The sequence below is a fragment of the Phoca vitulina genome, unplaced genomic scaffold (assembly GCF_004348235.1).
Source record: "Phoca vitulina isolate PV1807 unplaced genomic scaffold, GSC_HSeal_1.0 scaffold27, whole genome shotgun sequence".
NCBI classification, from domain to species: domain Eukaryota; kingdom Metazoa; phylum Chordata; class Mammalia; order Carnivora; family Phocidae; genus Phoca; species Phoca vitulina.
This window is the reverse complement of record NW_022589730.1, coordinates 18,127,320-18,153,563: the sequence shown is the minus strand read 5'-3', so window position 1 is coordinate 18,153,563 and position 26,244 is coordinate 18,127,320. Positions and strand designations below refer to the sequence as shown.

The window sequence follows — 26,244 nt, the reverse complement described above, 5'->3', positions numbered from 1 at the left end:
AATTCACAGTTTTCTGTGAGTGCCAAGACAAAGTAGCATCATTGAATACTGAATAATCCTGAGGTTGAGTCTCTTGGTTTTTTGTTTTGTTTAGTTTTTTAACCTTGACCAGTGGGCTTATGATTCTGATATGCATCTATGTTTTGAATGTTCAGTTCAGGATTTTAAAACTTTAATGAACATTAACATTTTAACATTAAATTGGTAGTTTGTCTAAGCTTTTCTTTATTGTTGGAAATTTGACAGCTATTTCTCAGATTGCATGTTACAGTAAAATTTCCATTTTACTATTGTTACGAAAGTCTTGGGTTTTGACTTAGGCTGATTTCTGTGTGTTGTTATATACCAAGAGGCAATTTTATTCAGGTTTTATTATTTATTCTTTTATCTATTCAGGTTTATTTCACGATTATATGACTCCATATGTAATTTAACGAGTGGTGAATTCATCTACTCAATTATACTGTTAACTGAATTTGTCCTCTGACATCTTTTTTTATTTTTAAAGATTTTATTTATTTGACAGAGAGAGACACAGCGAGAGAGGGAACACAAGCAGGGGGAGTGGGAGAGGGAGAAGCAGATTTCCTGCTGAGCAGGGGGCCCGATGTGGGGCTCGATCCCAGGACCCTGGATTCATGACCTGAGCCGAAAGCAGAAGCTTAATGACTGAGCCACCCAGGCACCCCTGTCCTCTGACATCTTTATTCAAAACATATTTAAAGTTTAAGCTACAAATTGTAAATTCATTGAAAGAAAGAAGGAGTAATACAAAAGTTTGATTTATCTAATTTGGTTTATGTAATAGCTTTTCTATCAATTTTTAAAACTTCTTTTAATATCTTCTGCTTGAAAGTAGAAATGCATTAGGATGCATGCCAGTAAAATTTGGTAGACATTCTTACTTATCACTGACCAAAGCTCACTTGCTGATATTAAAACCTGAGGTTACAGCAATGCATAAATGCATAATTTGCTGGGGTAAGCCGTAAGTTTGGGTCTAAACTTAGCAGCTAGCATGCAAAGAGGCGCAGACCATCAATACCTAAGTCACAGTGTTCATATGGTAGAACAGTTCAAAACAAATATTCCTGTTTATAAGCCTGGGATCAACATGCAGTTGAGAGTCCTCATATAAAAGACATAAAATATGTATGTAGTTTACAGACCTTGTAGTTTTAAGAGGTTTTGTGACTCTCAAGAACGTGTTAGAAGGATGCTCACACAACTAAATATTTAACAAAGTACAGCCAGCACTTATTAGTTGAGAGAACTAAGGACACAGATGAGAAGGTGAAGTTTAAAAACTGGTATTGAGGGCTCACTCCCAATTAGGCCCTGTGGGGAACAATGATCTCCAAGTGCAGCTCCTAGACCATCTTCAAGAGAATTACCTGATTTCTAGGCTCCACCAGAGAGACACTACCTCAGACTATTACGAAGCCTGGAAAGCTGCATTTAGCAGCCTCCCCTGATGATTCTTAAGTACACTAAAGTTTGAAAATGAGTACTCTAAGAATCCAAAACCGAGAAACACAAAACCTGAGTCATTGTTCTTAATGACCATGTTCTGATATATAAAACCTTGGATCCTTGAATGCTTATTTGTTTCCATATTGAATAAGCTTAGAGGAACGTCAAGGAAACACCTGAAGACATTCCTTCACCTCCTCTGTTCCAGTGATGCACTATTAGTTTTTAAAGAGTTGCCCTTAGACTGTATCACAGAATGCCTGCCAAAGATGTTAACTTCAGACTGGTCATTGATTGGCTTTTATTTAAAACTCAGTTGGAAAAAACAGAACACTTAGGAGCTAGTTTAAAAAACACATAGTCCATCCTTCAGCTCAGCTCATGATCTTTGAGTCCTGGGATCCAGCCCCACGTTGGGCTCCCCGCTCAGCAGAGAGTCTGCTTCTCCCTCTCCCTCTGCCCCTCCCCCTGCTCGTGCCCTCTCTCTCATGAATAAATAAAAATCTTTTTTTAAAAATAAATTAAAAAATAAGTCCAAAACCTTTAAAAATAAATAAGTACAAATAAAAAACACATAGTCCATCAAACAAAACAAAACACATGGTCCATTTATTCCTCTACATGTTCAAGTTTATATCCGTAGAGTAAATTACACCATCAGAGAGCTGCCTTGTTGGACCATATTGTCTGGTCTCCTTTGCAGTTCTGTCCCCAAGTTCCCCTTCAGGACTATGCCTGCGGTTTGTGTTGAGGAATCTTCCAGGAGAGTGTCACTGTGTTGTGTTCTATAAGCTTCCTTAAGTCCTTTATGGAGTATGTGAATATATATGTATGTGTGTGTGTATGTGAAATGGACACATATTTAAATCTTATTTCAAAAGCCATGGAAGCAAAAATAATTGTACACAAAATACCAACTATGATTATTTTCTAAAAAATTATTTAAAAGTCCTTACAAGGACTTTAACTGAACTATCCTAGGTTTTCCTGGAGTAGTTTATGTAGATATTTATCTATAATATATTTACTGAAAGATACAAAAATCACATGATTTTAACTGCTGTATAAACTTTATAGTCATAGATTTAAATATTTCCTAATACATATTTTAGTTCCAGGGATATTATTAATGTAGAAGTGTCCATTAATAATAGAAGAAAATTACTTAAATTTTAATGCCCTCGAGAGATTGTAGCACATACATCCTTCAAAAAACTGATACACAAAATAGTTCTGCCAGATTTTTCATCACTATAACAAATAAGGCTATATTATTATTTAGGAAATAAGGTGCATTCCTTTTAGAACACAGATATATTAGCAGTAAGATTCTTGAAACATTGATTACTTTTACGTTTATGAATAAGAGTCAGAGGTACAGTCAGGTAACTTGAAGAAATGAATTCCTCCAGATTCTTGCTGGACTTTTTGGCCTTTGCTATGCCTTTGTCAGGCCCCTAGATGGTCTTCAAAGAGGCATCATCTGGCACTCTAGATCATTGTTGTCGGAGGCAGAAGTACAGAGGGCTCTGAGTAACGGACATATAATTGCCTGGGTATAAATAATTCAGCGTCCTTAGTTAAATGTATCCTAGACACTAAGAAAGTAGAACTAACTTTTTTCAAGGAGTGGAAGATACACATCGCTGTAGTTTTCTCAGAATTCCTTTTTCAAAGGTAGTTACTGGGATGCCTGGGTGGCTCAGTCAGTTAAGCATCTGCCTTGGGTTCAGGTCACCAGGCTCCCAGCCCTGCGGGGAGCCTGCTTCTCCCTCTGCCTGCCGTTCCCCCTGCTTGTGCGTGTGCGTGTGCTCCCTCTTTCTCTCTCTCTCTCTGGCAATTAAATGAATAAAATCTTAAAGAAAAAAAGTAAAAATGTAGTTATCAACTGCTGTGTTGCTGAACTTGGATATCCTTGTGAAGTCCCTCATTTAACAGACCAGTCACCAGTCAACACTGAGCGTGCCATGCCTGACTCAGTTTGATTAATTTTCCTCTTTTGGTCGCCGTAGAAACGCTGACTCGTTTTACATGACTGTATTTGATGCAGCAGCATAAAAAATCAAATGTAAAAATACACAGATGTTACTGAGCTAAGGGAAAAGCAGTATAGAGCACATATGCATGACATACACTTGTTCTAAAATGAATATAGGTTTCTTATTCATTTTGTAAAAATATTCTTTTGCTAGTCTCAGAATAAAAAATTTAAGCTCTTGTAAGCTACTGCCTATCAAAGCTCAGTTAGAAAGGAAGATAAAATACCTCTGGAAATATAATGAAATTATAATGTAATTTTAAATTTTGAGGCTATTTTATTATGTTCTTGTGGACTAGTAGTGACATAATGCATAGCAAATAAAGGATTAGGGATTTAAAAATGAAATTATAAGTCGATGGGAAAGTATGATTATATTTGGAGATATAAAAGGTTTCAGGATTTTTTTTTCGTAGCAACAGTTAGATACGTATGCCTCTAAATGCAGTTTTTAGTCACTTATGACTCCTCAATTATGCACATTTTAAGTCGCTTGAAGGGGCTTTTGTATCCACTTCCTTTATAGCCCCTGTAGCAAGTAGGAGAGGGCTTCTCTGGCCAAAAGCCATGTGCCCCAGAATTCCCAGATAGATCTATTTCATGCATTTTTATTCCCTTAAGTTGAGGCAATTAATTTGACCTATAACTAAGAGTGATTTAATTTTTATGCCTTCTAAAGACTTATCAAATAAATTCACAGATTCAAAAGAAATCCTTTGGTGGGCTCTGTCTCAATTTTTAGTTAAGAAAGTATGAACACTGATGTAGACACTCAAGAACTGAGATTGAATAATGACTTTAGTCCTTAATTTCATCATAATAAATGGCACCAGTTCATTCACTTAAACATGACCTTGCTGCGTTATTTTTATAGAATGGCAAGTTGTAGAATGTTGAATCTGAAAAGGACCTTATGTTACGCATTACGTATTCCTATGCTTCATTTTACAAATGGACAAGTTTAAGAATATTTTTGTGCTGACAGATGACAGTGAAGCCCAGCTCTGCTGAACAGATCTCACACCTGCTCTGTGTTCTGCAGGGGAGAGTCCACGGGCATGGACGCATCAGGCAACACACAGAGCTGTGTCATCTCGTCAGAGGACGAGAAGGCTCCTGTTGTGTTCCAGGCCCTGGTCTCTTCCTGCTGCATTCTTCATTCCATCCTCTTTCCCCTCCTCTTGGACTGTGCTCTCTAGAGAACCCTGCTATCACATTATCCTCTCTTTTCTCTGACGCCTCGTCCTCTGCCTGGAAGCACACTCTGTTGTCTCTCACTGAGCAACCCTCCCTTCCCTCTACATCTCATCTGTCCGCTTCCTGGCCTCTCGTCTCCCCTTCTCCAGGAAAAGGGGTCTGCAGTGTGTCCATTTTGTCACCTGATCTGATCTTTGCTCCCACTATTTTGTTCATATCTCTCTCTCTCCCTCTCCCCACCTGGTTACAATTTTTTGATTGTCCAGTGTTTTTCAGTCTTTAGTGATTCTCAAACTTTTTGGTCTCAGAACTCCTTAAAAATTAAAGACCCAAAAGAGTTATTTGAAATACTAAATGCAGTTCATGTTGATATAAAAACACATTTTTATGGAAAATAACTACTTTGCCAAAACAAAAAAATACTGAGAAAGTAGCATTGCTTAACATTTTTTCAGATTTCTCTAATGTCTGGCTTAATAGGAGACAGGTGGATTTTCATATTGGTGCCTGTCTTTAATCTGTTGCCATGTGTTGTTTTAATTGAGTATATGGTGGAAAAATCTGGCCTCACATAGATACAGAATTGAAAATAGGAGGAATGTTTCAATAGCCTTTTAAGATAATTTTGCATCTTCTTTAGTAGTTCACCAAAACTCAACGTGTGGTCATGTGGTCATGTTAAAGGTTAGCCACAGTGTAGACTCTGCAGTCATACTGAACTTTTCATATGGTGTATTTAATCCACTGGTACATCTTGCACTTTGAGTGGGTCTTTCTCCCATGTGTGACTTTGTAACATTATGCATTTGTCTTTGGAAAATATTGGTCCCTGAGTTATGTAGGTTGTCCATATATTGTCACATTGCAACATATAATATCAAAAAATCACTTTTGCTAATATTACTGCTGATCTCATGAAAAAGTCAGTGAGTAGTGGGAAGCCAGAATTCTAATTTGTATCTGAAAGCTTGAATTTTATCATTGGCAACAAGTTCTGTCAGTTGTTTTCCTGGATAGGAATAAAGTAGTTGATTTTCAAGAAAATGTCTGCCAGATACCCAAGTCCAAATAACCACAGTTTGTCTCTGGGGTTATACTTTCAAGTACAAATGGTGTCATGTGGAAAAACAAGCAAACAAACAAAACCAGCTAGTTTAGCTTGCACCTTGATCCCACAAGTGTTTTTCCCTGGGAACATCAGATTTCAGCATGCAAGAGAAGGGCTTTATGTGCACTTCTCATTTTTCACACTGAATGTTAAAATGACATGTACTCAAGAGTCAGAATGTAAATAAAGTTAATAATTTTTACTGCCTCGTCAGGGACATTCTTGAGTGAAAATGCCCTGGGGTTTAGTTCTGTTTACCCCCAGCGCGTGGCCGTGAAGACGTTAAGGACGGCTGGTGGGGTGCGGGGTCGGGGCCCTGATTGAGGCTAATGCACCAGCAGCTTCACCTGGTCTTGCTCTAACACCGTCAGTGCAAAGTCAGCCCAATGAACGGATCAACTCATGTCTCAGTCTCTCACAAGTAGTTTTGATCTCACAAAACAGGAGCCTGAGGTCCCCCAAGGCGTCTGCAGATCACCCTTTGAGAACCACTGATGTAGCGGAGTCTTTTGTTGCACTGAAATGTGAAACTTTTTTCTTCTTAATTAAAACTCTTCTACTTTCTTCACCCCTTTAAATCGCCAAGATTGATAGATAGGTTATATCATAACCTTTTCTGGGATCCAGTGCCCAGGGAGGAGGTAGGCTAGACTTCAGGAAGACCAGGGATTAGTTTTTCTGAGGCTCAGTACAAATCCTGAAATCTATTCTACTTACTTTAAAGGACCCTTTGCTTCTCTAGGGATTCCTGGCTCTCCCCACAGTGCTGTGCCGCTGCTCTCGGAAGGGGGCCTCCTTAACCCTGGACTTCCTGTGTTACACACGCCATGGGATCTATAATAGCTGGCAGCCAGACTGCCCATCATTTAGGACTCACGTTACAGATGATATTATATTAAATGGGTTAGACCTGTATTCTTCAAATCCCAATCTCAAATTCACTGTGCTGAGGGCACCTCGGTCTTTTTTCTGCTCCTTGAATAGAGCCATGCTTATTTCTCCTCAGGACTTTGGTTCCCGCTAGTCCCTCTGCCAGTGACAGTCCTCCTCAAGATCTTGCCGTGGCCTGTCTGGTCTCCTCATTCACGTCCACTCCCCCGAACTCCCCATCTCGCACAGCCTCCCCACCACCACTGTCACATGGCCATTTTATCTTCATAGGGCTGATGTCATCTGAAGTCACTTTGTTGATATTTGTACTTCCTCGTTAGGTGCATAAGAGCAGGGACCCTGTCTGGTTGCTTTCCTGTTATGTTCCCAGCACCACTGCTGTTGAAAGAATGCACTCGAAGACCTGTACCCGCAGCGAGGCTTCAGAGGATCTGCTGCTGGGACAAAGGGACAGGACAGGCACACCCAGGCCTCTCCTTCACCCTCTCTCACCTCTGCCACCCAAGTCTCCCCTTCTCTCCTTCTCAGCTACCTCTTCCCAATCCTAAATTGCATCTCATCCCATTGATTCCAAAGTCATCCTGTACTCTCTCCTTGGCAGCCTAAGCTCTTACTAAGTATTTGGCTTGCTTCTATTTCATTGAAACTAGATTCTCAAAGGTATAGAATATATATGAAATCTTAAGGTATATATTCTGTACACACACACACCCCCACACACAGACACACACACACACACACCATATATATATAGAGAGAGAGAGAAAATGAGAGAGTGAGTCTACTTTCTCAAAGATAGGAGACTCTAAGTCAACAATTCTCAACCCTCTTGGTCTCAGGACCCCTTTATACTTAAAAATTATTGAGGGCCCCAAAGAATTTTTTTTAAAGATGTATTTATTTATTTGAGAGAGAGCATGAGCGGGAGGGGCAGAGGGAGGGGGAGAGAGAATCTAAAGCAGACTCTGTGCTGAGCACGGAGCCCGACACGGGGCTGGATCCCACAACCCTGAGATCATGACCTGAGCCGAAACCAAGAGTCGGACACTTAACCAACTGTGCCACCCAAGGACCCTGAGGACCCCAAAGAATTTTTATGTGGGTTGTAACTATCAATATTTGCCATATTAGAAATTAATTGCTTCTCGGCCTTTTGGCTAAGATCAAGTGTAAAATTAAGAAATTTAAAAGTAAGCCATTAAATGTTCACATATATAATATTTTAATGAAAAGTTATATTTTCCAAAACAAAGCAAATTAGAAGAAGGCATTGTTATATGTTTTTTCTAATCTACCATGTCTGCAGTAGAAGTTTGCCAGATTCTCGTATCTGCTTCTGGTTGTGACAGCTCACATCATAAAGCATCTGGACATCAGCTACACGCCTATGAGAAAATGAGAGTGAAAAGGGAAAACAGCATCGTAGTGTTCCTACCAAAGCGGGTCTGACTCCGAGCGTGCTTTAGCTTTAAGAACTGCTCTGAGCGTGACTGGAGGACCGCTGCAGTGGCAGCTGAGTTCTGGAGGGGGGGGCTCCTGCCTCTGCCACACCCAGCTGGGCAGCCTTGGCCATGTCGGTAGGCTTCTGTTTCCTCCTCTGTAAAATCAGGGGCTTTCCAGTGCCTAATAACCCGCTGCAAGACAGAGCTCGAAAATGTTAAAATCTTTCCTCATTACTGATTTATTAATATATGATTACCAATCATTCTATCTCATAAGTTCTGAAACATGTTATAACATATGCTCCTAATATTGGAACGCTGCAGCTTCTTTAATGTTTTCCCTAAAAATCTTTGAAGTAATCAAATCTGAACCTACACTAGAATATTTAATGAACAAGGCTCAATTAATATGAAAAGTAAGTTAAAAAAAATTTTTTTAAGATTTTATTTATTTATTTGACAGAGAGAGAGAAGGCGAGAGAGGGAACACAAGCAGGGGGAGTGGGAGAGGGAGAAGCAGGCTTCCCGCGGAGCAGGGAGCCCGATGCGGGGCTCGATCCCAGGACCGTGGGATCATGACCTGAGCCGAAGGCAGACGCCCAACGACTGAGCCACCCAGGCGCCCCAAGTTAAAGGTTTTTAAAAGAAAACACAGGGAGTACCTATCTTATTATACTATTTTTTTTTTAACCTATTGAAGTTTTGTGGAAAAAGTCAATTAGGTAGAAATCAGAGTATAGTTTTAACATAGTATCACCGTTGTGCTTTTAAATGCATATTACTTGGGCTCAGGTCATGATCCTGGAGTCCTGGGATCGAGTCCCACATCGGGCTCCCTGCTCAGCAGGGAGTTTGCCTCTCCCTCTGACCCTCCCCCCTCTCATGCTCTCTCTCAAATAAATAAAATCTTTAAAAATAAATAAAAGAAAAGCATATTATTTGTGGTAATGAAATGTTATTCAGCACTAAAAAAAATAAGCCATCAAACCTGGAAAGACATGAAGGAAACTTAAATGCTTATTACTGAGTGAAAGAAGCCAATCTGAAAAGGCTTACATACTATTTGATTCCAACTATATGACATTCTGGAATAGGCAAAGCTGTGGAGTCAATAAAAAGATCAGTGGTTACCACAGGACTTAGTGGGGAAGAGAGGATGAATAGGTGGAGCACAGAGGATTTCTAGGGCAGAGAAACTATTCTGTATGATACTATAGTGGTGAATGAGTCATACATTTGTCCAAACCGGTAGAATGTACAACACTGAGAGTGAATCCTAATGTAATCTACAGACTCTGGGTGATAATAACGTATCAGTGTAAGTTCATCAGTTGTAACAAGTATACCACCCTTGAGAGGTAGCTGTTGATAATAGAGGAGTCTGTGCATGTTGGGGGCCAGGAATATTTGGGAAAACTCTATACTTCTCAGTTTTGCTGTGAACCTAAAACTGCTCTAAAAAGTAAAGTCCATTTTTGGGGTTCCTGAGTGGCTCAGTTGGTTAAGCGTCAGACTCTTAATTTTGGCTCCGGTCATGATCTCAGGGTCCTTGGATTGAGCCCTGTGTTGCAGGGGGCACATCCAGCTCCCTGCTCAGTAGGGAGTCTGCTTCTCTCCCTCCTCTTCTTCCTCTGCCCTTCCTTTCTCGCTCATATGTACTTTCTCTCTCTCTTTCTCAAAACAAATAAATAAAATCTTTAAAAAAAAAAGTAAAGTCCATTTTTTAAAAATATATAATCTATTCATTATAAAAAGTCAAGAAATCAGTATGATGTGTAATGGTGAGCATTCAGTATTTTTGATGACAGCGTATCATTCTCAATCACTCAGTGATGAGAAATTTTAATTAATTAGTCACTCTATTATGGTTTATACCATCCGATTATTTTAAATAACGCTAGATAGTGTTTATTTTTAGAATTGAAAATTGTATGAGAATATTTTAATTGGCTGGGTTTTGCCATATAAATGATAAATCACAGTACCCAATTCTAAAATTAGAAAAAAATAAGTCACTGAAGAAGTAAGATTTATAAATGGAGTTCAGGTGATTTAACAAAGTAAAATAATTTTTAAGCAGCTGTGTGGCTTTTCTTGATTAAAATTTTCTGCAAGTATTTTAGAATGTATTCCCTTATTCAGTGGACATGTAATGTGTGTCTGCTCTGTGTATGGTGCAGTGCTTGGCTAGCATGGACTTCTCAGCTACATCTGGTCACTCAGGCATCGCACTGTTCTGCTTCAAAAGCCGTAATTTGGCTTGGCAGAGACAGAATGGTAAATCAGAGAAATGTCGCAAGCTATGATAAAAGGGTCTCCAGGACGCATGGAAGAGTCCCAGGTGGTATGATGGGAAGGACATAAAGAAGGGACCAGGTAATAGTATAGAGGAGGAAAAAGAGTTGGTGATGTTTTAGCTGAATTTGAAAAGATGAGTAGATGTTTATGAGGCAGACAAATCCTTCTGCCTCCAAAATCTGAGCTATTTCCATATGTAGAATTGGCTGTCATTGAATGAAATATTATGTTAAATGTGATTGTCAATCTCTTACTACTGAGTCAGTGATCACTTTGCAAAAATTATAGTGTATATTCTTTTACATTGCGTATTTCATTGCCAGGAATGAAGAAGTTCTCAGCCTATACATAGGCCTGAAGAATATATTCAATGGCTCAAATACTTGGACTTCTTAGTAGATACTAAAAAGACAGTAGTAGTGGCAAGGAGGAAGGGTTAAAGTGCTCAGGGTATAAATTTCTCTAACTTACTGTAAATGGATTAGTAGTTTTGGCATTGAAATTTAAAATGTTTTTATGGTTTTGCTGAATTTAACTGACTCAGCTGACCTTTGTTGGGAACATCTTAGTATGATTTTTATGTAGAAAATGTACTTTATGTTGAAACATGTTTATTCACTCATGTCCTCTAAATGTAATTATTGTTTACCAACAGTTGTTTCCATTAAAAGATACTAGAACTGTGACATACCATACAGCCATTAAAAAAATTGAGGTCAATCCATTTCTACTGATATGGGAAGATGGCAGTAGAAGAGAAACTTAGAAATTCGCAAAGTTTCAAAAGAGCATGTAAAATAAAATCATTTTTGAAGAAGAAAACTATATGTAAGCATTGATATTCATGCTTGTATGTGTATGCATATGAAGAGGGAAAAAAATCTGGAAAGGACATACTCCAAAGTATTTCTCATGATTACCTGGGGTGCTGAAAGGGATTGGTAGTAAAAGGTAACTTTCCTTTCTTAACTGTTTATTTTTCTGTATTTTCTGTGTTTCTTTTTTACAATGAGTGTGTATTTCTTTTAAATTGGATATATATTAGAAAATTTGAATAAATAATAAAGTAATCATTGGGAAAACATTAAAGCTATAACATAGATACCAAGAAAAAGGTAAAATAAGTAAACTTTTGAGCTGAATGGAAAAAAAATGTAGACAGAAGAGTTAAAAGTCTGTATTTTCAGAGCCAGTTTACCTTTTCTTAAACTTTATTATGTAGACAGACTGATTGATTCTGCTTTTCAAGTGAAAAGCTGATTCAGCTCTGTTCACCCTAAATGGGCACTTAAAATCCAGTAAGGAAATGAACACCATCTACTTTAGAACAGGGCATGAGCTCATTTTTTAAAAAACTTCTCCAAACCTGTGGTTTTTTCTTATCCCATATTGTGATAACAGTAATAGGTTGTAAAACAACTTCTGTCCTAACTTCCAGGAAAATCCTTAAATTGGACTACCATTTTATAGTCTACTTTCTATAATAAATAATTACAGATGTTACTCCTGTACTCAGGTCAGAAGTCACTCTAAAAACAGTTTCGTCCATTTCCCTACTCCTAAAAACTCTACGACGGATTGCTGTCTTTCAATATTAAAGTTCTTCATAAAACAAAACAAAACTCTGAAGCTTGCAGGAGTATTCCATTTCACTGTATAACAGAAAGAATATTTACTTTTCAGACTCTTTGAAATGATATAGTTTCAAACCAAAATCCATATCATTTGTATTAGCAACTTTAAGCTGAAATTAAAATAATTTGCAATTATTATCAGGTTATATTTGCAAATCACAAGTATTTAAGAAATACATTTAAAATATCTGGGGGCATAAATTATTTCCCTTATTTATTAGCGTGTTAAAAGTCAGCACTTAGTTGCCCTAGGAAAATAGCACATTAACCACATCTAATTGATTCTTTCTGTAGCGTATCTTCGGAGGTACGGCTCATACTGGTTATGGTGAAGGTGATAACTGCTCAAGTGTGCGTGTGCTCATGACGGGAAGGGTTTGTCGTGCGCCAGGCACTGTTCTGAGTACTTTGCATGTATTAGCTCATTTAATCCTCACAACAACCATAACAGTTACTCTTACTGTTCCTGCTTTCATATAAGGAAACCAAGGCATGGGCAGGTGACTTGCCCCAGGTCACAGTTACTCGGTGGCAGAGCCAGGGGATAAGAACTCTTTCCCAGCCACCATACAATACATCCTTAACATGCACGGTATTTTCCTTGCAGAAATTCTGCTCCCTGTACAACCAAGGAAGTGTTTCCAGTTCTCCTTTTAACACCCTGGCTACAGTGTGCCCATAACAAGTTCTTCCGGAAGGGAAGTAATTCACCTGTTAAATATTTAACAGTGTTATTCAGGAGATACCAATTGACTCTTGAAAGTGTACAAGAGGCTGAACAGGAAGGAGGTGATGAATTTCAAACGAAATTCACCAGTATCCATCACCATCCCAGAATGAGGGATTTTTCCTTTTTGTCTTTTGAACTGGTGCCCTCCACTAGAAAGAAGCACTTCTAGAAAACATTTCCCCACCCTTTACTGCTCGCACCCCCAAAAACTAAAACAGGTCCCCTTGAACGGGTGCCTTTGCCAAAGCCACTTTTCACACCTTGCAAACACATGAGCAGCCCGGAGACCTGGAGTTCTGGGGACAGTGTAGGAACACGTTCTATAAAGTACTTCCTGATTTACAGAGCGCCCCCCACCCTTGATTGCCGTGGTGCATCTGTGAGAGCTGACAGCCAGTGCTTTGGAAACCTCCTCATTTTCCTAGCCCTCACGGGTGGCCCTTGGAAGAGCTCTTTGGCATCTCATAGGGGCCAGCACAGGGCTTGGGGCAGGCCTGTTGTCAGTGGTACTTTCTATGGTCAGGGTTTTCTGTGCGTTGCTCCACTGCAGAAGGCCTGTGAATTCTTTCGCACAGAACAGGTTTGCCTGTGTTTAGGGCTCCAGTCTTTTTTGTGGGTTATTGGGAATATGTTGTGGATGTTGAGGAGTCTCAGCCCTCATCTAGAATGCACGATGAGTACAGAGATGCAGAGTGTTGATTAGTTTTTAAATAATTTTTGTTTATATTAATAAGAAACATTCATGCATATCCAGCAGAGTGTAACTGAATGAATCAATCTCAAAAGTTATTTCATGCAAATTAAAATAAAAATGTGATAACCATTTTTTCTCTTGTGTTGGTGAAAAAGATAGAAAGTTTGGTAGTACCAACTGGGAGCACTCTTTTACTTTTAGTGGGAATTGGAGGTAAACTGGCATTGCCTATCAAATTAAAAATGTATGTATACTTTAATCCAGAATCTCGCTTTCGGGATTCTATCCTACAGAAACAGTCACCTATATATGTAAAGATCCATGTACAGTGTAACTTAACTGTCAGGGAGGGAATAGTTAAATAAAGGACTGTACACACGAGTACAACTCAGGGATGAGAAAGAACGACATGGGATCTTGTACACTGACGTGGGGCGACATTCCATGAAGTGCTGAGAGAAGGAAAGAAAGTTGCAGAATAATATGTGTAACACAATACCATTTGTGTAATCAGAATTAGAAAAACCTCTCAGAAGTTCCATCAAATTGTTAACAGTAGTTAATCCTTGGTGAAAGTGGGGGTGTAAGAGGGAGGACGTACTTTTTACTGTATACATATTGGCGGTTTTGAGTTTTTTACAAGTACATATTGCCTTGAGAGCTTTTTAACAAAAAGAGTCAAAAGTTTGTGAACCATTTTAAATCAACATCAAGAATTTCTAAAAGCCACTCAATAATCCTAATACCTCAGTTGCTTATGAAAATACGTGTGCCAAGTTCTTGGGGCAGTGTGCCTTCTACAGAGTCGGTACTCAGTGAACGTTAGCGGCAAGTAGTGCAGGGAATTGTAAATAGTCCTGAATTGTAAATGGTTATATTCCACACGTTCTCTTCGACATCCTTAGATTTTAGATGGTTTCATGTTAACCTGGAGATTAATTTTGGATTATTGAAGAGTGTTTCTTGTTGCTTTTTAATGCTCAAGGACATGATAAACAGTAGTAACTTAACATCCTGAGATCATTGGAGAGTACCCAAGTCATAGTTAAGAAAGTGATTTTACGGGTTCCTCCCAAATCACACTTTTGCCGAGAGTTGGATGTTTCCTTTTCCTATGTGTTTCCAAATTGACTTTTAAATTTCACATCAGTGTTCTCTTATTTGAAGGCCATTTTTAATAAAGATAAAAAGGTCATCAATTTAAAGGAGACTATAAATAGAGAGTACCAAAGTTATTTAGAGACTCAGGCACTGGGTGCTTGGCAAACTCGCGAGCAAAGCGGTTTGCTCCAGGATCCTGCACTCAGTTCACATTTGTGTTTCACACCCATTGTGGGGTGGATGACACCCCATTGTGACTTAGTCCTGAAAAATTGAAGTCACAGATACGGCTTTGGAGAAATAATCTATTCCAGTGTTTACTGATGATTGATAAGTTATTTCTTTTAATTATGTTTTGTGTGATAATACCATGTTCATTGACATTTATGTATGGTGTTATATCTGGCAGATTCTTAGCATAATTTTTATTTCCATAACAACACTTACACCAAAAATACATACTTTCTTATATACATCATTATTTAGACTATATTTGCCTTCTTGAATTTCAGTTCAGGTAATCTTTTCTAGTTCCCTAAGGTATAATTAAATAGTTTCCATTATGAAACTATCAACTGCATGCTAACATACCCAGGTCACAGGGACCTTTACAGATAATTTCATATAAATCTGCAGTTGTTTGTCTCAATTAAAAATGTATTTTTAGAGGGGTCATGGCAGTTTCTTGACTTCCGTTTCTTAACTTCTGCCTAACTTTTTTGGACAGTTTTGTTTCCTTTGTTTCCCCATCTCAATTATTATTTTAGACCCTATAAAATATTCATTGGTCTTAAAAATCAATATGTTTTGCATAGCGTATATACTAGTCACTGGAGGATAGGTACAGTGTTTGAACTTCTTACTGCATTACTTTCTACTGCTCATTTGGACCATATTTATGTATTCATACATTCAACAAAAGATAAAGTCTCTGGTGGAGAGAAACAGCTATAAACAAAATATCGTTTAATATCAGAGATGGTTAAGTACAATAAAGAAAAAATAGGGGGCGCCTGGGTGGCTCAGTTGTTAAGCATCTGTCTTCGGCTCAGGTCATGATCCCGGGGTTCTGGGATCGAGCCCCACATCGGGCTCCCTGCTCAGCAGGAAGCCTGCTTCTCCCTCTCCCACTCCCCTGCTTGTGTTCCCTCTCTCACTGTGTGTCTCTCTGTCAAATAAATAAACAAAATCTTAAAGAAAAGAATAGGATAATGGACTACAGAATAACAGAGGAAGGGCTACTATATTAGATAAGATGGCCCATGAAGATCTTTGTCAAGATCACCTTGGAACAGAGACCTAAATGAAGGGAGGGTACAAGCCATGGGGATACCAAGCAGATGAGGTTTTCAAGTGGAGGGAGCAGCAAGTGTTAAAGCTCCAAAGTGGAAACATTCGTGGCATATTCGAGAAAGTACATGGAGACCAGTGTAACTAGAGCAGAGAGAACAGGGGGAGAGAAGATGAGGTCTGAGAGATGGGATCACATCATAAGGGTCTTGAAGGGTGGTTGTGAACATAAGAGAGAGGTGATTTGATTAATGGTTGAAAAGGATCACCCTGGCTGCATGTGGGCAGTAATGAAAGTGTGGGATCAGTGACTAAATTTCTTGGATGATGACCACCCCAACCCCAGTAAGAAATATATTTTGTAACATTACTCGATTCCAGTTTACTCTTCTTTCACATACTTGTAGTGTTCTCTCTAGAGAGAGACACTTAGGAGAGTTTCCTTGTGATGGGCCAAGTTTCGGAGATCCTTGTTCTGATTTGAATATAATAAAGGGATTCTTACCAGATTGTTACCCAAGAAAGCTGCCCAAGTGACATGTTATCGATGTAGTGAACTGGGGACTGAAATACCATTTTAGAAGACGCAGCACACATCAGTCCTCACTCTGAGAACACCCCCCTCCCAAATTTTGAAGGAATTTAAGATTTTCATGTACGATCTGGTCGCATCTAGAATAGTTTTAAAAACTAGTGGATCTTCCTCTTTAATCCATTGATACCTTTGCAGGTAGGAGCAACTAATGCATATCTCATTATTCCTAATCTTGACAGTCCCTCAGTGGAAAACTAGTTCTAGGAGAAGAGTAGTTTAGGGGTATGATGGGTTCTGGAAACCCTCTGCAGAGATTGGCTCACTGCAGCCAGTCTCCCAGAGTGGATACTTGTGAAGTGACTGCATACATACCACGGATTTCTTCTGTTGAAAGAGACACTGTTAAAGGAATAAAAAGTTTAACAAGAAATCCAAAGATAAAAACATACCGTAAGACCGTCCCTGTCCAGAATTGTTTAAGAGCTTGTTTAGAAGTATTACTCTGGCAGTAAATTGCAAAGAATGATAAATGCAGACCTGTAATATATGGTCCTTTCAGGAAAACTAAAGATTTGATACCAAGAATAGATTTGATCTTTTTTTCTTCCATAAATTATGGTGTTTATAGATGATACAGAAGGATGAGGTTGATATCCAGAGCATAGAAGATGGCCAATGTAACAAAAACTTTTAAAATTCTAGTTTAAGTAAATTTTGTCCACATAAATGTATTTTACCACAGGTTTGTTTTGAAGAGGATTATTTTGAGGGGTAATTATAGTCATGTTTTGCAGACAGATTTCAGCAGTATTGCAGCTACATCTGTGCAAAGTTTAATAATAGATTTTAAAAATACTTCTGGAAATTTTCTTTTCCTGTGGCTATTAACCTGAACAGAATAAATATTTGTTAAAACATTTGTTAGCTATTATGTTCCATGTTACTGTAATTGGGAGTAAACTGTGTGTGCTTCTGTGTGTATAGATGTAGGTGTAGATACATAGTGATGCCCAACGCTTAAACCACTGTAATGATTCAATAACAAAATAGTAAACGTTTTTAAAGTCTTCTAGATCATTTTTTTTAATTTTCAAGTATAGGAACATTGGAATTTGAGTGCTGATCCCTACCTTCTCTATTGAGGTAGAGTAATATGAGGCTTCAGACAGAAAAAGCTTTGAGAAATCAACCTTACACTAACCACTTAATAGTGGGGAAGCTTCTTATGTATCAGGAGCCTTTAGTGCCTTTCCTTCCCTCAAACCAGTGTACAAAGAGGACATTCCATACCTGAGCACAGCAAAACCAGCAGGACATCCTAAAGTAGTGTCTCTCGTGCAACTAAAAAATGAAGCATTATTAATCTTCCACTGAAGGGAAAGGAGTTGCGTTACTGGGTAAGGCTTAGGGATAGGACAGAAGTATTATTGAATCCACCACTTGCTCGTAAGTAACAAAGAGTTTTAAAACAGTATCTCATTTTCCAGATTTATGAAATGTGTGTGAATGTCATAATGCCATCTCGTGCCCAGATGGCTTTATCACAATGTCGCTGGTTTCAAAATGCTCACATTTAAACCTCTTGTCTGTCTCTCAGCCTCTCTTACCAGAATTTCAGAAATGTCGTCACATGACCTAGTAGTTTTTTTACTCCATTTCAAAAAAGCATTAGAGAAATATTTCCTCGCTGTCATCTCCTTTACCTCCCCTTCCCATCTTTAAAAAAATAATAACAGAAAAGTTAGGTTGGCAGTATGACACCACAGAGAAAAAAGGCAAGGAATGTGTGGTAGAATTGATGTAATATCCTCATAGATATTTAGGGTAGGTCACTTGTTCATCTGCGCACCTCATACTGAGACAATAGCACTAGATAATGGGAAGGTATATTCAAAACTCTTTAGGGATATAAAATCATACCTTATTTACACTTATAATAATTTTTATTCATATCTTCCCAGGCTCTAGCCAGATGGCCATGAATCATTATGGCAAAGAATAGATCAGAAATTCAGATACCTAATCTACTCATGCAAATTAACTTAGAGAAAAGAGAAATAAATAAAAATAAATTAACCTCTTATAACCTTCAAATCATCCTCCCTCAGTTTTCTTTTCATGTAATGCCAAATAAGCACCAAATGTGCTTACTTATACTACCTATAGTCACAGCTGTCATTTAGATAAACCGGCAAATGTGGAAAATCTGTGGAATTTGCCAGATAACTTTTTTCTTATGGATAACTTACCAATTTCATTCTAAATTATTGATATGAACTTAAGTATAACATTAATGTAGCTTTTCTGTAGTCCGCTAGAAAGTATGTTTCACTCCTTAATATTGTAATAAAATGTGAGAACATAATTAGATTGAATATGTAAGCCTTTTCATCTTTTCCATTCTGTTTAAATAGAAGTATTTGCATAATAATTACTATAGCAGAACTGAGTTTTCTTATTAAATCTTTTTTGTATTTGACCCTATTTCTTGCTTGAAAATTCAAAGGTGTTTGTAATGAGGAAGTTGTTTTCTACTGAAAATAATTAATAGCCTAAGTGGTATTCTGCATCATTTTTCTTTCAGTTGATTTTAAGAGTTACTAAAATGAAACAGTTCTGAAAAATCTCGATGTATTAATTATAGATATATTTATTTAAAAATATATATCAGAGCTGACTTCCATCTTTGAGATATGTTCTGTCCACTTGCATGTGCAGGTCATCTCACCTGAGTTTTTTGTTTTGTTTTTGTTGTTGTTAAAATGTTCAATTCAGGTTCTACATGGTCAGCTATTATGAGCGGAATCACAGAATAGCAGTTGGAGCTCGCCATGGTTCAGTGGCCCTGTACGACATCCGGACTGGAAAATGTCAGGTAAATAAATCATTGTGACTTCCTCTCTGTAAAGTGTGGAAGTTATTGAAAGGAATAAGAGACTAGCACTTCACCAGTTGACGTGCTGAGCTGCTGGAACATTATGGATAATGCTAAAGGGATCAATAGTTTAATGAAGGACTCAAAGAATATAGAGCCCTACTGTCTTTATTCACCGGCATCGAAGGGTGGCCACGGATGGGTTCATAAGAGAGCCCAGAGAAAGGTGGTTCTGCTCGCCAGCTACTTTGCAATAAGTCTCTTCGTTTAAACAGTTTTCTGATTCTTCTGTTTTTGCCATGCATTTTTTTTCTTTTAAGATTTTATTTATTTGAGAGAGAGAGCATGAGCAGCGGGGAGGGGCAGAGGGAGCAGGAGAAGCAGACTCCCCTCTGAGCAAGGAGCCACGCAGGCTTAATCCCAGGACCCTGGGATCATGTCCTGACCTGAGGGCAGACACTTCACTGACTGAGCCACTCAGGCGCCCCTGCCATGCATTTTCTGAAAGAAGTTTGATGATACATTATTATGATTAATGACTAACCAAAAATTAATTTCCTAAGTAAAATGAGGGATTTGGCAATTCTAAGATCGCATTCTAGCCAGAGTTCAAGAGAAGAAGAAAACCACAACAGCATTTAGTATGGCTGTATAAAAAAGAAACTAATGAAATAATATATTATTTTTATACTTTTATAACTCTTTTTATTTTTGTAACACTTTATTGTTTATGAAGAATTGTTCTTGATTTTGATGACTTGATTCTCAAAATGTACCAATTGGTTATGGCAAGTCTGGCCCCACTTTAGATATAAGTGAATCAAAACTCCGGGAGACTTTGAATCTCTTTATCCCAGAGGTCATACTGTTAACAAATGGCAAAACCAGGGCTAAGCTCCCCTGTGATCATGGTGAATTTATAGTGTTCATTGGAAAATAGTTCCAAGTCATAACTTCTTATGTTTCATTATCGCATTTATCAATGCTGATCTATTCAGCCAGATTAGGAATTATATTCACCTGTATTAGATAAGTATATATTAAACTGTATTAGGAATTTCCAGAAGGAATATGAAGAAATTAATAATGATATAGCTAAAATTTTAAACTGCCTCTTAAATTTAATAGGCTATTAATTAATTCTCCAAAAGTTTCCCTGACTGCTTTCCATGAAAACAGTAGTGCTAAGAGCTGGTAATAGATGATGGGGGTAAAAATTTCAGGGGTCAGGCATGTTTAGAGGATACTGTTGGAATGTTGAACACGTTTCTTTATGCAAACTTTCTCAGTCTCTAATGTGTGAATATGCATTTTGTGTGATGCATAGAGGACGCACCATTTGCCGTACTTGTGTAACTGTTGAATTTTGTTTCTGTGAATTTTTTGACATTAACTCCTTATCGATGGCCATATATATATTTTTTTTTAACTCTGAACTCTGAGCCATGAAATCACTCTAAATACTTTTTTAAAAATTAAGTTCCATGTTGTTTGTAAGATTCTCTCCTAAAAGGGACAGATTCTTCAAATAGTATTTTCAGAATCTATTTTGGTAAGACGGTTTTTAAAAATGAGAGTATATTATTACTAGCAGACTTGAGAGAAATAAATCACAAACATCGATAAGGTAAAGACAAAAAAAAAAAATAGAACAAAGGGACCTTTTCAAGCTTCTTTAAAATTGAAGTATAGAAATCAGAGAGAAGACTGTTATTGCAGAAGTCACAGTTGGCACCAGCAGAGAGAAACGTGATGCGCTGTGGCACGGTGAGGTAACCCAGAGGAGTGAAGGACGAACAGCAGTTAAGAAGGAAGGACAGAGCACCGAACCGTCCTGAACTATACATTTCTTGACAGTTTTCTTCCTCCTCAGTGGTCTCAATGAAGGTCTTAGGAACATGCAAAAAACATAATAATTTGAATATTTTACTCTTTTTAATTAAATTACTCAAGATACACTTAGTAATCAAAGGCATTCTTTCTTAACAGGAATTTGTAATGTCATTCATATTCCATTTTATTTTCTGTCCATCATTTTAGTACATTTAGACATTTTAGTGCCCCCAGGTTTTTTGGTCTACTTCAGCTTCTTGATTTTGATATCCCAAACTACCGTTAGTGTTCTATGACTGAATAACCTTTACCTTCCAGCTCTGTATGAAAGTAAAGGTTGCCTTTTCTTCTAATCATTCAGAACATGAAAACGAAGCTAAATTTCTAAACTCAGTCTTAACTACTTTTGCCAGTTACCAGTTACATCCAGTGACAGTGACACTTCGGGGATTCTCTTAACTCTTTCATGGTGTCAGTGTTGTAGTATTTGAAATAAGTGAGTCAACAGTTGAAACAGAACACACAAGTATAATTGGCATGTTCAGAAATGATGTCTTACAGGTGAATCCAAGGACTAGGAATTTTGAACTGGGAATGCAGTAATGTATTTCCTGAATTAGCTATTGGAATCAGTTGACAGAGAGTGGGACAGTTTTCCTAGCATGAGCAAAGACACGGAGCTAGGACCTAAAACATGTAGAGAGGATAATTAGTAAATTCATTGGACTCTAGGGAGTGGGGTTCCAATTAGGTGGAAAGATAAGATAACCACTGTACAGGGAGAGTCACAGCTGATGGAACATCTGCTGTGGTCTGTCCAGGATGCCAGATGCTGAGAGAATATCCCCGGGCCCAGTGGAGGCAGAGAACCCAGGACTGAGGGAGAGGGGGGAGGACATGTAGATTCCATGTCGTTGTTACTAGATTAGTTGGTAACAGCATAGAAACACTGAACCCCTTTCCCTTACCTTTGGCATTGGGTGCTTTTTTTTTTTTTTTTGACCCATTTTCTATCTACTTGTTCTTCCCAAACATACATAATAGGAGATAATACAAAGCCACAGAATAAATATGCATATCTGTCTGGAACATGAAGTTTACTTAAGTGTTCCCAAGCTCTTGCCCAGATCGGCCTGCCCCGGTTTCAGTAAATGAAGTTCTGCTGGAACACAGCCACGCTCCTTGCTTTGAGGGCTGCGTGTGGTGCCATCCACTACAACAGCAGAATTGAGTCGTTGTAGCCGGCAAAGCCCATACATGGTCTGCAAAGCTGAAAATATTTACTCTGTGGCCCTTTACGGAAAAAGTTAGCTCACCGAGGAGGAAGAGTTAGCGAATTTAACTGCAAAGTCTGTTAAAACGCCTCAGTGTAACGTATCGGAGAAGATGAATTAGAAACTGGGCAACTTGCATCCCATCGCCACTGCTTGTGAATTTCATAACCTTGGGGAAGTTTCTTAGCCTGTCTGAGCTAAAGTTTCCCCACCGTAATCAGTGATAGGAATAGTACCTGTTCTTGCGTGAGAAGTAAATAAGGTAATTGATGTGAAATTCTTAGCACAGTGCCTGTCAAGCTGTTAGTCTTTGGTAAGCGCTGGTTGTTATTATATTCAGATAAACTTGGAAATACATCACACTGCAGTTAAATTACATTAATTATAGAGAACGTGAAAGGTCACACGTGAGACATGAGGGTGTTGGTAGTAGACTCTGGGACCAGTTCACAGTCGTCAGTGAGGAGCACTTTGGTGGACAAGTTAAGCAGGGCTGCCTTAGGCCATGTGCAGATTTTTTCTTCCTAAAGGTAGCTCTTGCCTGTGGTGTTAGGCTGACTCTCCACTGATTGTGGAAATCAGAACTTTGATGCAGTTCAGTAGTTAAAAATCCTATTGTGTTGCTGACTTCACTTTTACCTGGCAACTGCTAGCAATTTAGGCATATACCTGACTCGGATTTTGCTTAATTAAAAAAAAAGAAAGAAAAGTAACTCCCTATGAAGTACTTAAATTTTGTTGATAGGCAGTATTCCTGATAAGCAGGCCAGTTAAATTCCATGAATCCTTAGAGCTATAGGTTTGTGTGCGGTTAAATCAGCGATGAAAATCCTCCCTCTAGCAATATTTGCCTTTGGTTTGGCAGACTTGATATTATGTCTCACTGATTTCCCAATCTTTTTGAAACACAGTCTTTGTAATAAATAACTGCTGGCTCTGTGCAAGATTCTCTTAGGCTCGTGTTGGCTAGTTTTCCTCTCGGAAGTTTGTACCGTGTCACTTGGAGGTATCTGATCCACTTTGGTAAATACAGATACTTCCTTTTCCATAGTGCTCAAAAAAAAACCACAGTGATGTATGACAGAAAGTATGGCAGAAGTCTTATCTAAATCTTGAATTACTGAAAGAACTTTATTATTGGAAAGTTTAAGTTCCTTAAAAAACTCATTTTTGAAGTCTTTTTTTTAGTGCCTAGAACATAGTGGATGCATAATAGAATACATGTTGATCAAAAAAAACACTGAGTCTTTGGAGTAAAAAATATAATAAGAAACATTATATGACATGGTAAATGAAACTAAAGTATGGCTTAATTATATCAAAAATATATGGGTAATTTGGGGCATAGTTGTATTTTGGTTTGTCAGAAACATCTTATGAAATTGTTTCTAAGGGATATCTTACAGGATATCTTTTCAGAAATGGCACAGACAACCTCTTTCTTATGAATCATGAAAGGTACCTATATTTCTGTAGTGGACCATGACCAGGTCTGCCATAGGCCAGATAATGAAGGAAAAAATAGAAGCAAAGATTGATTGTATTCATAGCACTGTGACAACTGAGGTCTAGCTATAATCCATTCTAGACCAGAAGGTAAATTCTGGAATGCTGATGTGTGACCCATCACACAGCTTAATGCTGTAAGAAGTAATGAGCCCGCATGTTGAGTTCCTCTGGCCTTAACAGATTCCTTACTCTATGTAGGATAGATGCCTTGAACTTCAGATGTCACCTTGTAATTGGGCTCAGCCCAAACTCCAGGCCCTGAGGCTTTTATCTGCTAGACATTTCCATTTCGCTATCTTGTCATTATTTCAAATTCAGTGTTTTAGAAAATCTAAGCCTACATTCTACCAGCGTCTTTTCTAACCTACCTTTTTCTGTTAATGGCGCAATTATATAATGACATCACAATTCTTACTCCTTGTCCTTTACCCATCTGTATCCAGTCACTGAGTTCATTGCTCTTTCCTTAACAGTATACCTGAAATCTACCTTGTCCTCTGCTAACAACCTAAATTAGGCCCTTGACCTTTGTGCTTCAAGGCCTTTGAGATTCTGGCTTTGATCATCATAAATAATCCCCTCCTCCTCTGAGCTGCATTTCATTCAATAACAACATCCTCTGTTGTTCCCTATCATGGTCCTCTCCCAGTGTACATAGGAAGCATTCAAAAATATCTGTTGGATGATTCGTTGCAAACAGTGAAGATTTCAAGAAGTACCCCTTTCCAATTACTTTTGTCTTTAGGTTATATTGAAATGTCTGCCTTCACTGAATATATGCAGTTGCTGTATACTCGTAGGTGAAACACTCCTGCTTAACAAAAATGCTGAGGATAAGCCACATTAAAATAATGAAAATTGGCCCTGTTTTCATTAATAATTCTATTGAAATTTATTTCCCTTTGACCTTCCTTTGATTTCCGTAAACCCACTATAAGTTATATGGCCCTCTCAAATTCTTTACTTGTACCCATTTGTCTGGCTCAGATAAATTATAATCATTTCTTTGATAGTATGTGCAAAATACCAAATTTGATACTAAAATTAATTAACAAGTTATATATGTTCTCTTACGTATTAGAGCAGCTTCTGGAGCCTGACTTGGATTTGAATCCTTGCTAGGCCCTTATTAGCTTTGTGGCATGAGCAAGGTCCTTAAATGCTCTGTGCTTTAGTTTATTCATCTACAAAATGGACACAATAACTCCCATAACATTGTGTTGTAAAGATTAAAAGGATAAACATATATAAAGCAAACGTCAGCCAACAGTAAGGGCTTAAAAAATGTTAGCCATCATGATTATTATTTAGTCATTGCTTAAATAAGACAAAATCAGTCAACCTCATTCTCTTCACTCCTGCTGTTATACATTAAACTTCATACCAGGTAGATTTATTATAATTTCTTTCTTATGATTTTCTTTGCTGCTCTTATTTCCAGACTACTTGATTAATCTTACAAGTAGAATGAATAGAATATCAAATCAAGTAATTAGCAGATTTCTAGATTATAGTTACTGATCTGTCCTCATCATATTCTTTTTTTTTTTTTTTTAAGATTTTATTTATTTGACAGAGAGAGACAGGCAGAGAGGGAACACAAGCAGGGGGAGTGGGAGAGGGAGAAGCAGGCTTCCCGTGGAGCAGGGAGCCCGATGCGGGGCTCGATCCCAGGACCCCGGGATCATGACCTGAGCCGAAAGCAGACGCTTAACGACTGAGCCACCCAGGCGCCCCTCATATTCTTTTGTTTGTCCTAATTTTCCATACCATAAATCTGTTGTCCTACTGATATTTTTTCTTCAATGATTTTTTTAAAATCATTACAAATACTACTTTTAATGTTACTGCTATATTAGAATCTTTCTGAGTAAAGTAATTTTAGGCTGATTTTTAAATACAGTATTCTCAGCTGCCAGCATATCTCAGTTGTTGGCTCACCTGTTTGCATGTATTTAAAGTCTTATATTAACCACCACTGGATTTTTTTTCAAGGACTTTTATTACTATATAATTTTCCACATCTGTTTTCTTCATCCTTTTTAAGATATAAAAGATCAAGTCAGTAATTCAACCTTTTTATTATTATTCTTATTTTCAGTTTCTCGTGTTAGGTAGCATAATTTTTTGTAGTTTCTCTTGGTTTCAACAGGAATAGTTGTGACTGTTCTCATTCTCCCTCATTTGCATATCATATATTACTTATCCCGTCATTACTTATCTACTGAAATTCAGTCTAGTTTATTTATTAACTTAACTTTTTTTTTTTTTTAAAGATTTTATTTATTTATTTGAGACAGAGAGAATGAGAGAGAGAGAGAG

General features: G+C 37.9%; 1 protein-coding gene across 3 annotated transcripts in view; it reads left to right on the top strand.

Annotated features, from left to right (window-relative positions):
- WDR7 (WD repeat domain 7) overlaps positions 1-26,244 on the top strand; it is a 345,325-nt gene that overhangs the window by 260,676 nt on the left and 58,405 nt on the right. For all 3 annotated transcript variants that reach the window (XM_032422579.1, XM_032422577.1, XM_032422578.1), the window contains one exon: positions 19,207-19,306. In XM_032422579.1, the coding sequence (XP_032278470.1) occupies positions 19,207-19,306 (100 nt within the window). The remainder of the gene's footprint in view (positions 1-19,206; positions 19,307-26,244) is intronic.